The sequence below is a fragment of the Lissotriton vulgaris genome, chromosome 5 (genome assembly GCF_964263255.1).
Source record: "Lissotriton vulgaris chromosome 5, aLisVul1.2, whole genome shotgun sequence".
NCBI classification, from domain to species: domain Eukaryota; kingdom Metazoa; phylum Chordata; class Amphibia; order Caudata; family Salamandridae; genus Lissotriton; species Lissotriton vulgaris.
In genome coordinates this window covers 166,242,900-166,256,147 of record NC_141693.1, presented here as the reverse complement: position 1 = coordinate 166,256,147, position 13,248 = coordinate 166,242,900, and the positions used below count along the sequence as shown (strand labels likewise).

Genomic DNA, 13,248 nt, shown 5'->3' with positions numbered 1-13,248 from the left:
ATTGATTGTATTGGAACCGGTATGTGTATACTGGCATCGTTGGTATTGGTTCATTTAGCTTTGAATGCTACTTGAAATATTGGTTCTCTTATTGAGAACGAGACATTCTCTGTTTGCAAACAGCGACGAATAGGAACGTCGTCCCTCTTTGCAGATAGAGAAGGGTAGATAATGCAGACTTTTGTCCCCGTTGTAATCCGTCATGCCTACTTTTCTCCCCACTGATTGTTTTGAAGTCGATTAATAATCGATTGTTGCTCTTTGAGATCTTCCCTGTCCACAAACAGAGACGAATAGGAATATTCTGTTCCCTTTATGGATAGCGAAGGGCAGGTAATGCAGACATTTGTCCCCGTTGTAATCCGTCATGCCTGTTTTTCTCCCCATTTGATTGGTTGGTTGCCTGGACATTGTTGTTCCAGGAATTGTTTCGTTTGAGGTATTTTCTATTTGCAAACAACGTAGAATAGAAATATTCTGACTAGTCTTTGCAAGTAGTAAAGGGTAGGTTATGCCCCTTTGTGAATTCGTCAGTCCTACCCACTCCCCACTGGTTGGTTATTGGGGGGTAGCTCGCATGGTCCGCCCAGGAGACTACCCTTATGGAGGACATATGCTCTCCACTCATGGGCCATTTAGTAGAAATAGACCGACTGGTCCGTCCAGGAGGCTACCCTAGTAAGTGGAAGTACATCGCTCGGTCTGTCCAGGATGATACCCTAATGAAGGAATATATGTTCCCCTTTTTGATCGATAATCTCGTTCCACCCCGGACCATTTATTGGAGGGAACTCGTCTGGTCCGTCCAGAAGTACCCCCTAGTGAAAAGGACACATAAAAATATGAAGTGATCACCGTTCCCTACTAACAGAAGACTTTAGCTCGAAACACGCTAAGGAAAAGAAAGAAAATAAAAAGAAATCAGGCTAAGTCAGTAACCCCCTGATGAGCTTTTGACTTCACTAAAAATAAGAAACATTAGAAATAGTTCGTAATAAGAAATATAAAATGGCGAAAAAGTTTGACAGCAAAGACAACCACGAGTAGCTAGGTTTCACTGCCTATTCCTGCTCCCAACATGTCTGCCTCATTGCCCACCACGCCCAAATAACGGTCACACGAAATAGAAACAAATTCAATAGGTACCTACCCCCATTCCCGGAAGCTCCCGAAGTGCAACAAGTCCGCGGTCACGCCCATCCGGAAGGCGAGGCCTCGAGGCACGAGGGGCTCGCCTGGCCACGGTCGGTAGGAGATGATGTTGGGCAGGCGGTCCAAAGAATGACAAGGACCTCTCCATCTCTTCTCTTCTGCCGCCCTGCAGGCCGCGGGGAGAGAGGGGGCTGTCTTGCCTCGGCCACCGACCACCCCTCTCTCTCACCCGATCCGGCTTTCGTCGAAGGCCGAAGCCAAGGCGAGGATGACGGCATTTCTTTGTGCTATAATGGCCGCAACTACACCCAACGCCTGATAGTTGCAAGTAGTCCCGCCACATGCCATCGCCTGCATAGTGACAAGTAGTCCCGCCACATGTCCACCCCTGGACAGTTCCAGGTAGTCCCGCCACATGTCAAGAGAAAAGGGGGGGCTGTCTTGCCTCAGCCGCCGACCACCCCCCCCATCTTCAATGGCTGGCACGGCCAATATCGAAGCGACGGAGCCGAGGAACGGCGCGGGGTCGCTGGAAGGGGGAGGCGGCGCGAACGAGCCTCCCCCACCTCCCTCCAGGTGGAGGCTTCCAGCGACACCCCAATGCTCTTCCTTAAAGAGGGTCAACATCAAAAAGCGGTCTTCTGCCCAGGACGGGCACACGCTCCATACCGTCTCTCCTCGACCTTGAAGATTCTATAAGAGCCGGGGGGCCCCCGACCCCCCTGCATGGGTGCCCCCGCCCCCTTCACTGGGAACCACGACATCGGTGCAACTCCTGCCGGCGCCAGCCTCGGATTGGAAATGGCTAAAATGCAGCCACGGCACAGATTTGTTCGGTTCCGGAGGAACACCAGAATGACCCGGTAGGAAAATTGTTGCCGCCCTCCCCACTCTTTGACTAATGGTCCATATTTGTTAGACTGTTAACCACATAGCACAAAACTTTTTGAACTGCCAACGGACGGTTCTGGGCCAACCATGCGAGACTAGAGACATTCTGACTGTGCTGGAACTCGCCTGACCCCACCCAAAATGGCGCCGACACAAAATGAGACGTTTTGAATAAACTTTGTTGCACCCTGATTGCGCAAGCTTTCTGCCCCGAGATATATATAACGTTTTGGATAATGAAAGTAGATATGAAGGATATTGAGTATGTGCTTGGACAATGAATTGACTTAGGGTGGGTACTGATTATGAGTTGGAAAATGAATTGGTGTAATTTAGGTAATGAATGAACATTGGATAATGAATTTATGAATTTATTAAAGATGAATTACTGACATGCATCATGTTTGCTCTGTAGGGGAGTTTAATACGATTTTATTGCACTGCCGCACTTTATGCAATGAACTGCCACCAGCTTTGTTCTTCCTATGTACAGTTCCAATCTGCTCCGTGGCCAGTCCACTGGGTTGTAGGCCTGTATTTATACATCAACACTTTTTATTAAAAGTATTTTGAAAACGAAAGCATAATTGTAGCGGTTGCATTAATGAGTTTTGAATGTATTACTACTGTGAGCAACGAGAAAGTATGATGAAGGCTGAAGGTTAAAAAGGACCCGATATTTAGCAGCCACACTATGTGTCACAGGCAGCCGGAAAAGTGCTTTAGAAGCTTTAAACGACACCACAGAAATACCACCTGACCGCCACCCTTGCACGCAACCTAAAGGGGTCGCGACCAAGTAACTCATGTAGATACGCCGGCTGTCAATGATTATCTACCTGACCTTACTGGTCCCTCTGGGCTTAAACGCCGTGATGGTAAAGAAATGCACTACGTGGAGATTGGTCGAGTATGTGGTAGGTAAAAACATTTCCGGATTACTGCATGCTGATGAGGTTTGAATATTGCCCCCCACCCCTTCTTTCTCCTCCCTTCTGCAGGTCACGTCGGAACCTTGGCTGATGTATGGAAGGACGATGACCGAACCGCCAATGAGAAGGGGAAGAAGGGAATATGAGCATGGTCCTTATGACAAATAAAAGTTTTTAAAAGACGTAGACTTAAACATGACTGTTCCTCCTTAGAACATAGCAACTGGGAGGATGGACTGACATAGAAACTGGACAGGTACTGAATGACGAAAAATTGACTAGAAATGACGCGTTAAATAATGTAACTGGACGTTTGACTAGGTAGGGAAAGGACAAAGAAAATTATACGGGTAAGGGTTACCACGGCACCACCCGTCTGGGAAGTTAGAAATGTTGCTGGTGTTCAAAATGCACTGCCCCCTTTTTCACACTCTTATAGATGTAGCCAAGCTGTCCGACTGTTCTCCCGATCAATACTTGCCGTTGCCTCAGCCTGGAGAACTTCCCACCAAAGGAAGGAACTGAAAAATGGTTTAAAATCCAACCATGGGTAAATAGCGCGGCCAGGTTAATTTCTGACCGACCAACTGAGGTGTAAGTATTGGCAATTGGGAACGCTCGCGAACATAACAAGCGAGAAGGAAAAGGAGGGAAGGGTAGAAGGAGCTAAGCACATAGATAAATAGGATAGTAAAAGATACGTAGGATATAATATGGATTTTGTTGGCCACCTGTTGTTTCCCGTCTTGTCGTAAATGTCTTATATATGTGTAATGCATGTGCCGTCTTCCCTGTCTGAGTTTGTGTGTGTGTAATGTACGGATTTATGTCTTCCCTCCGTCTGTATTTGCGTGTTACCTGACCTTTGCTGTTCTGTGTTGTGAGCGCACTAAATGACCTATTTTCGTACACGTCTCTCTCTCTCTCTCTCTCTCTCTCTCTCTCTCTCACCACCCCCTTATCTCTCTCTCTCTCTCTCTCTCTCTCTCTCTCTCTACATGTCATACGTGTACCGAATGGCTCGTTTAGATTGCGGACGACTCTCACTCTCTATGAGAGTCTCCCTATTTTCTCTCCCTCTTTTTGATAAAATTGTGCCCCACCGGCACCAGTCTGATTTGATACTTATTGAACGCGGAGGTGTTCAGCGAAATTGACCGAAATAAAAATGATTGTAACTCGCCATATTACTACCTCTCCTTTCTGCAAAATTATGAACTTGAATTGGCTGAGAAGGAAAGGACAGGTAAGACGACTAAAAGTTCCCCAAATCTGGCCATTTATAGGGGAACTGTATGTCAATGGCACCTTATGTCTGTTCTTCAGAGACGAACGCCAACGTCTAGATTGACCCCCAATGCCCAGATTGCCCCCCCCCCTTTTTTTGCACCCAAGCGCGAGGGCCCGAAGCATCCCCACCCCATTTGATATACCCCAGCTGCTGTCCCGGATATAAACATGATGACCATGAGTAGCTGTTGACCCTCGAGAAAACCTTGTTTTGCCTGACTCTCGATGATGGCACCCCCGCCCTGTTTGAAAAGGTTAGCCAGTCCTGAAGGGAAATGCTCCGTAATGTTGAATATGATGTAATGCACAGTTGATGGGAATCTCATTTATCCTCACTTGAGTTATAAATAGGACGATGGATAGACCTGCCATAAACTCAGTAGGAATGCTGACACAGGCACTGCTTGGTAATGGACCTCTGACGGTGACCAGTGAGCGTATCTCCCAAATGCGTAGAATTGAGGGAGGAATTCACATGCTTAGATATCTTCTTCTGCCATTTCTCTAAAACATTGTCTTGTACCTATTCAAAGATTCACGATCACCGAAGGAGATGGGTCAGATGTGACGTACAGCCTGACTGCAGATCTTGGGACACGTATGACCTCGACCAAAGGTGGAGCTGCAGAGCAACAAGATACGGGACGAGACCGCAATTTCAACGTGGAAAATGAAAAATGACGGGCCGCCTTGAAGCCCTCCGACTGCTAACCCACGTGTGCCTGGAGTCTCCGTCCCCCTTCTTTGGGCCCGATTGATGGGCCTGCCTGCTTGTTATCCTTTGCTCCCTTGGTCCCTTTTGTGTGTCCCAGGAACTCTGACCCAACTCCGCTCTCTCTCCTATCGACTATTTGAACCACCCTCACCCTCTTTCCCACGTGACTTTTTGCCAAAGGAAAGAACTGCATTCATATGGGAATGGGGTGTTGCCACAGAACTATAGGTGCCGAGCATAAGGCGCCGCCAAACGGATTGTTTAGGGAACAGGACTGTGGTCTAACAGCAGAGGACTGACCGCACCCTGCAACGCGTAAGGATAGAACCGAGCTGGACCTATAGCTCCACCGCCGGTGCTCAACAGCGCCAACGAAAGTACTCGGACTAGAGCCTACCAGTGATGGCTCAATGATAAAAAGACACTGTGACGAAGAAATATTGTATATTGAACTGAATTCCGCTCTCAACTACCTGGTCAAAAACTGTTCATTGGTCACATTTTTAAGTTAGGAAGATTTATGCTATGTAGTGCGTTTAATTGTCAGGAACACAACGAAAATGCAATTTCCTATGTGCTGCATTCTGCCCATCACATCAACTGTTCATGATTTTTGTGCAAATATGTTAGTATTGACAAATGCTATTTCATCAACCACATGTTTATATGTACGCCCCTCAACTAGGAAGAATAGGAAAATGAACGCGCTTATGTTAAAAGCGGCGACTGTGGAAATTAGCAAAATTAATGTACCTAAGCGGCGTTCATTTGCCCTCTCCCGTCCCCCTCCCTGTAGGCACCACGTATACCCTGAAATGTTGACCACACCATTCTGCCAATGAAAGCCCGTGCCCATATGTACATGACAGCCATTTCAGGCCATGGCCTCTCTGTCCGTTTTTATAAAATCCCCGGCTTCCCTCCTGCGCGCATTTGAGCACCCCCCCCCTCCCACTCTCACATGCATAGACCATGAAACCCTCTCCCTTTGCGCGACCCTGCTGTGAAAGGCAACCCTCCTGCTTGACCCAGGCATTCCCCATTTCCCTCTCGAAGAAGCATCCTTCGCCTCAGCTGACATAGCCCCCCCCAGCTGTATCTGACTGCCCCTGTTCTCTCATGTACAGGTCATAAGATCTCTCTCTCTCTCTGTGCGACTCTGACCCTGCGCGCACCCTGACCACCTCCCTCTCCTCACATGGGCAAGTCATAAACCTTCTTCTTCTGCAAGACCCTGTCCTTGGGAGTCACGGCCGCGCCTGACCAACACCTCCTTTCCCTCCATGAATGCCCCTCTGTTGACAAGCCTTCCCTCCGCGCTCGATCGTCCACGCAGCATGAATGCCACTCCTTTGATGACCCCCTTTCCCCGAGCCCAGCTGACCACACATGTCCGAGGCCATCGCCTAAGCCAGGAGATACCATTTACTGCCCTTATTGCATGAAGTCACTCCTCTTCAAAGGACCCACTATTGATCCTGGCCACCCCACCCCCTGGCTATGATTAGGCGCGCACATCCTAAACTGTTGATGAGACACTCAGCTGCGTGATTGCCCTCCCCTCTTATCAGCAGGTCAAGGGTCCCTATTGTGAACACATGTGGGGTGGGATTGACACGAGGATTATAGGGTTATCTTTCCTTCGTTTCACAATGCTGTGACTGTAATGCCAAGTGTTTTGTAAGATATAAAAGCCAGAGTCTCAGCTCACTTGTTAGAGCACCTCCTGAAAGACACCGTGTTTCGTGTCCGAAATGACTGGCTCTCCTCATGAGAATTAAACTCTGTTCTTGATTCCTGCTTCCAGCGCCCGTCTCTTTATTTGGTAACTATAGCGCCCGTCTCTTTATTTGGTAACTATTCAACATGGGAACTGAGAGGCGGTTTGCGCCAGCAGCCTGGGCATCGATAGCAATGCGGGCTCATTTTCCACAAAAACCCCTCCAATATGTACCTTTTCCACTACATGCAGTTGTTGGATGCACTCTTGCATGTGAAGTGCCAGTGGAAGACATTGCCAGAACAACTCTGACCTTATAGTAATGGGTCCAAGGATCAGACTACCATTGCTCTTCACAATAGAGTCTATGGTGCACCTTAATCTCCAATGAAAGTCCAGAGATCCAAATATAAATACAGATCTCAATGTTCTACAATAATATAGACTAAATCAAATCAGCTCCAAATATACTGACCAAGCTACAGAACCTACCTAGCACCTAAAATATCCACCAATAAAATAATGCATAATCCAACACAAATTAATTTCTCATACATTGTAAGTGTATTTTACATTTAAAAAAATCAGCCCTATGTAATTGTCAGTAATTGCTTGATTGCACAATTTCGTATATGGAGATATTTGTTCAACAGACCTTATTGCATGGCCATTAAAAGTAAAAATAGTAATATTGTTATAGTAGAATTATTTAAATCAACATTTTCACTGGGTATCTTCACAGGAAAACATTCCTGCAGATGATAGAAAGCTTAACAAGGGCTTTCATCCAACCTGTATTTAGGATTTTAGGGGCCGATTACAATGGCGGTGAGACTGCCATCAACAGCCTGCCGGTGGCGGTCTCACCGCCATTGTGGGCAAGTTTTCCGCCCACCATCTAATAATGGCAGGCGGAAGGATGGCGGTCGGAAAGCCTGACCGCAACGCATTCGACGGGCTCAAGGAGCCTGTCAGTGATTTGGAGGCAGCCATAATCCCTACAGTGGTGGCAGTGCCTGTTAGGCACCGCCGTAGGGATTATGATATCCCTCCCCGCCAGCCATTTCATGGCAGTTTACCCACCATAAAAAGGCTGGTGGAAAGGGACATTCGGGCCCGTAGCGGACCCCCTTCACCTCTGGCCTTTGGATGTGGGTGTAGTTGGGAACATATGGTGCCCCCCTACATACTCCTGCACCATGCGGCAGGCACCGTATAGTGCCTGCCATGTAGTGCAGGGATATGTTTCCTGTTTATTTTTTGTACTGCTGCGTGTGCTGCAGCACGCAGCACCCGCCGTAATACAAAAGATAGACATTGCGACCGCCTTGGAGGCAGTCGCATTGTAATCACATTGACGGGACGCTGACAGCAAGTCGGGTGGTCCTGTTGTCCAATAGGCTGGAGGGGGAATGTAAGTTTGCCCACCGTCCTAATCACCCCCATAATATGGTTAAATGTTCCCTTTCCTCACAGACATTTCCCTCCACAAACCTTCCTTTGACCTCTCTAACAATCCTCCGTTACAAACCATTCCACATAGGCCATGTCGGTTCCCATCTGCAAAGCACCTAGGATCTCCTTACTTGTCATTCATCACATACATTTCATGAACTCACTCTCTATCTCTAATGACATTTTGAAACCATTCATTAAATAATTAGCTAAATGGATATATGGTGTACCATTTGACTGCTGCATTAAACGTATTTGTCATTCCACATCCAACCTTGGGGTTTATCACAAGAGATTATTTGTTCTTGTGGAAATTCATCACTATTAAAAAGTAGGTTCCTAAATTAAGATAACCATCAAATATTTAAAAGACATGTTAATGTTACTTCCCATTTTTACAAACGTACTAAGACAACATACTGGCATTGATACAATTAAACGTAAAAAACATATGGTTGTAAAAAAATTGCTTATGATTAGGGCTCCCAGTTTTATGATATTTATTTTTTGGACATTTCCATCTGTATTTATCTATACTTAATTTTTGCAAATTTTATCTGTATTTATCCACTTCTAATTTGTGCTTAATGTAAAAATTGAAGCAACAATGGGTAGAATTCCACAATTATTTAACTGACAAATGTTTACTTATGCTTAAATGTCTATTACGTTTAGCCATTTACAGTACAGTACAGACATTTAAAAACATTTGCATTGTAGAACAGCGTAAACAGCTTTACTGCTACAGTTCTTTAAGATTCATTAGCAACCCTTTTTAATGCATTTACTCCCCAAGCTGTCAATCTGCACAGCTATTGATCTAGCACTGATTGTTGACAGTGGTGAGAATGGTCCATAACAAAAGCTATTTTATGTGTTTAGCCATAGTTAAATAAATACAGACAGAAAATAGATTTTTTTTGTCTGTATCTGTCTGTAAAAATCAGTGAAAACTGAAAATTGTAAGCCTTACGTATGATTCAACTAAACCCAAATAATGGCTTGATAATTCATCAATGATTGTCTGAACGATCACTCCCCGTCCTAGTTTATAAACATGCAATAGACACACTTCTTGCTCCATGTCATAACAGCCCTTGGGGCTAACCAGTTCCCATAAGATAGTCTCTTAACCACATTTCTATTCCTATTACCAATCAGAGACACATGCTTAATATCTTCCATTCACAAGAATGACATCTTTGGGATTCCTCACTCCAAACTTTCTTACTCACATCTTTTAATACAAATTGCCATTACTTTCCCTTTGTTAAGTGTAGTTTCAGGACAACCCAGCCACTGACCATATATAGTTTGATTTCTTTAATGAATTCCCATCACAAACAATCCAATGATATCTAAATATCTGCACCATGTATTGCCCTGCCATCCTAATCAATTCGCAGTGGTGGTCCAAAGATGCACCCATTGCACCATGTAAAGTACCAGAAGATTTTCACTCAGTGACATTCCCAGATTCCCATTCATGGAATTGCCATTCCTGTTTCCACCCTGCCAGAGGTAGTGCTTACAGTTCACAATAGGGCAATCACATTTCCTAAACACAGAGCTTCTTAATTCATCTACCACTTCTTATAGACTTTGCCTCTGCATACCTAATTCGTATTCACAGTTGTTTCCATTCCATAAAGACAATCTTGCAACATATAATTCAACCTTTACAGATAGGTATAGGAGAAATCACCTTTGCCAGGAATGCACTGCCTTATATAAAGAAAGCAGAATAAAAGGAAATACATTTCTGATTGACATGAAGTCACTTGATAAACCTTACCAAAGTTTGTGGTGGGCTTCCTTGTAGAACATGTCAAAATCAATTTTGGGATTGTCACTAAGGAGACACCACTGACAAAGCTAATATACTCATAAATTGTCTTTGCAGACAGACCATTGACTCCCATATGGAACCATCATAGACTCATAGACAGTCAGTTTTGACAATGAGAAATTCAACTGTGTGCCCATAGCAGATAGTCCTGGTTATTCCTGGAGGAGTCACAAGAGATCGCCTGGGGACTTTATCAGCCTTCGCAGACAGTTCTGATACTTTGATAAGTACAGTCCTGGTTCTTCAATAAAGATCTATCACAGGCAATCATTGGACTCTTCTATGCAAGCATCACAGAAAGTCATGGTGCATCACCAGGAAAGCATTCCCAGCAAGACAGAGAATCCTCAAAGTGGCTATCGTAGACAGGCCTACACTCTACTGACCATCCACCACAGATAGTTCTAAAACTTTGCAAAGCAGAAGGCAAAGACCGCCGTAACAGACCCTGAAGCAGCTATCAGAGGCACTCTTCGGACTCCCTACCCCATGTATAGGAATCAGCCCTGAATGTGTGTGGTGATTGCAACATTTCAGACTCTAAAGTCAACATTCCTTCATTAAACAAAGACATTTCCCTTACCTGAGAATCTTTTCTGGTGCTTGTTCTCCTGTCACCAGGTCATACCCTCTCTCCAGGGTTGTGTATGGCCAGGGCCTGTGAAAGAAGAGAAGCATCACTGAACCATTACATTCTTCCATCTCCCTAATGCCTCCTGCTGGTGCTAGATTAACCCAGGGTCACTGAGGGTTGAATAAATATTAGGTACTGAAAAGAACCAATGAAAAGGAGTGGTCAAGAGGTATTGAACATGAAATTAATATGCAGAGAGTGGAGTCTAGATGGATAGGGGTTAAAGATGTCTGCCTACATTATAAAAATGCACATCCACTCTTGGTGAGACGTCCAGCATTCAGCACATGATGAAAGCACACCAATACACAAGGACAGCCTTCTCCGTGCCATCTAGCACAGCGATGCCCTGCCTATTTCATCATGGGTCACTTTACATGGTCTTAATTAATTCCTTCACAATGTTTTTCTCCACCACGTAGGCTTGGTGAAATTCCTTTGTTTTGCTGCCAGTATGTTAAGGTTTTCTTTATTACATTGTTTACTTATTTGCGAATTCATACGGTGTTTTTCAAAATTTCTGTATGTTTTTATAGGGTTTTAAAACGTATTGTTTTTTTTTTTGCAGAGCAAGTGCAATATGAACATGGAATGTAAAAGAATAATATTGTAGAATATTTTTTATCCCCCACAATGGCAGAGTGCACAATGGGCATCTGATAGAATTTGCAAAGCAGAGCATTACTGGATTTTGCATGGGTCTCTCTATCAAACAATCAGATTCCTTTGTTCTTTTTCACACTCTACCTCTAATGCTCTCTCCTATGCTCACAGCCATTTACACTCTCACCCCTCAGGACTCTGTTGGGCTAAAGAGACTAATAATGGCTAAGGTCTACAGGCCTTATTACGATGGCGGGTAGACTGCCACCAACTGGCTGTCGGTGGCGGTCTCCCCACCTTCGATACCTGAATCACCGCATGTCACATTATGATGGCGGCGGTCTGTTGGTGGTCACAAAGACTGCAGAACGACCGGTGAAAAGGGGTATTGTAATCCCTACAGCAGTGCCCGACAGGCACCGCTGCCATTCTGGGGATGGACGGCGGACCGCCAGGTGGTCAGAATGCTTCCGATCATCGGGACCATGTCCGTGGTCTTTCTGCCCGCCAACACACCATAGTTATGTGGTGGGCAGTGATTCAGTCACCGAAGGCAGGGAGACCACCACTGATAGCCTGTCCGTGGCTGTCTCCCCGCCATTGAAATCAGGCCCTATGTTATTTTGAAATATTGATTAGTAAACCGATGTTTAGGAAAATATGACATCAATTACCTGGTTCCTTCTAAACATTAGCAAATATGCCCACAAGATGGTCCATTATGCCACTTGTTAACTTGCGAGTTTCACCCCATTCATTCTACCCCCTGAATTCTTAAACTCATGAAACCTCATGTTTTTCAGGGTGTTCCTTGATGCCTAAGTGCATTTTTCAGATGGAAGTGATGCTGCCTTTGAGACACTTTTCATAGCTATCAAGTGGCCCCAAGTCAATTCTGACACCTTGAACCTGTCTTGACATAATAGTTAACAGCACCTTGCTGTATACACTCAAACGATCACTTTTAAAATGAAATATGTGCCCCAAAACCCAGAGTGCAATATGCAATACAATAAAAATCCAGGAATGGCTGAAGTGGCAAAGCAGGACGTTGTTCCGCGACAACTATGAACGTTAAAATGGTGCTCCACTCTTTGATATGATTAAAGTACTGTTTGGTATGATTTTGCCACTCTCTCACACATATGAATCCAACACACTTTCCTTAGATACCCACCACTCAATAAGGCTTAAATGATCAAAACAAGAGATGCATGACTGGACCAGTAAGAATTATTACTAATGGGGACCTATTTCAGAAAACAAGCCATTTTGTAAAAAAGTGTAAGAATAAAAACACTGCAAAAAAGAAATAGGAGTTTATTTCTCAAGATTCTATACAATGTAAAAATAAAAAACGAATAAACCAAATGTAACTACGTTGTTATAAATCATGTGTGTCTGCACCGTGAATAGGAGAAACAAAAGGAGAAAAATATATACTTTTAGTGACTTTCCAGAACTTCAAAACTCGTAAAAATTAATATCATGGCAGTCATCCTTGCAGTCCTGTTATCTACAACAGAGCCACATTCCAATGGCCACTTCAGCCAAACTCCAAATTATGTTTTCAGTGTTTATCAATTCACACTGATAAATGGTATTTCTCTTTCAGTGGAGTGTTTGTTTATTGAAAATGAACAACATGAATCTTATAATGTCACTTAATCCCTTGAAAATGTCTTCTCACCTCCCTCAAACAACAACAGAATTCCCAAATCAGCCAATTTTTAACTGCACAGCTTGAACAAAATCAAATATCTTCTCTCACCTGGGCCTCTGAGAACTGCTTCATTCAAATGTGCTAGTCTTCTCCTGCATAGACCTATCTATACAGTAAACACAGTGATAGAATTAATGTTTGAATTAATCGCTGCCACTAACAATCAGAAGCGGCTGCAGACTAGTCCATCTGTTTGAAATAAATCCAAGCCACTGATGATTCTAAAGAGCTGAGTTCTAGTCCATTGTTTTTTCACCCACTATGTCACTACGTCACTCCTGACA

The 13,248-nt window shown here is 44.5% G+C and overlaps 1 protein-coding gene across 2 annotated transcripts in view; it reads right to left on the bottom strand.

The window, feature by feature from the left end:
* The window catches only part of ASTN2 (astrotactin 2), a 2,581,355-nt gene that overhangs the window by 1,195,042 nt on the left and 1,373,065 nt on the right, over positions 1-13,248 (bottom strand). For both annotated transcript variants that reach the window (XM_086921093.1, XM_086921094.1), the window contains exon 9: positions 10,588-10,662. In XM_086921093.1, coding sequence (XP_086777219.1) covers positions 10,588-10,662 — 75 coding nt within the window. The remainder of the gene's footprint in view (positions 1-10,587; positions 10,663-13,248) is intronic.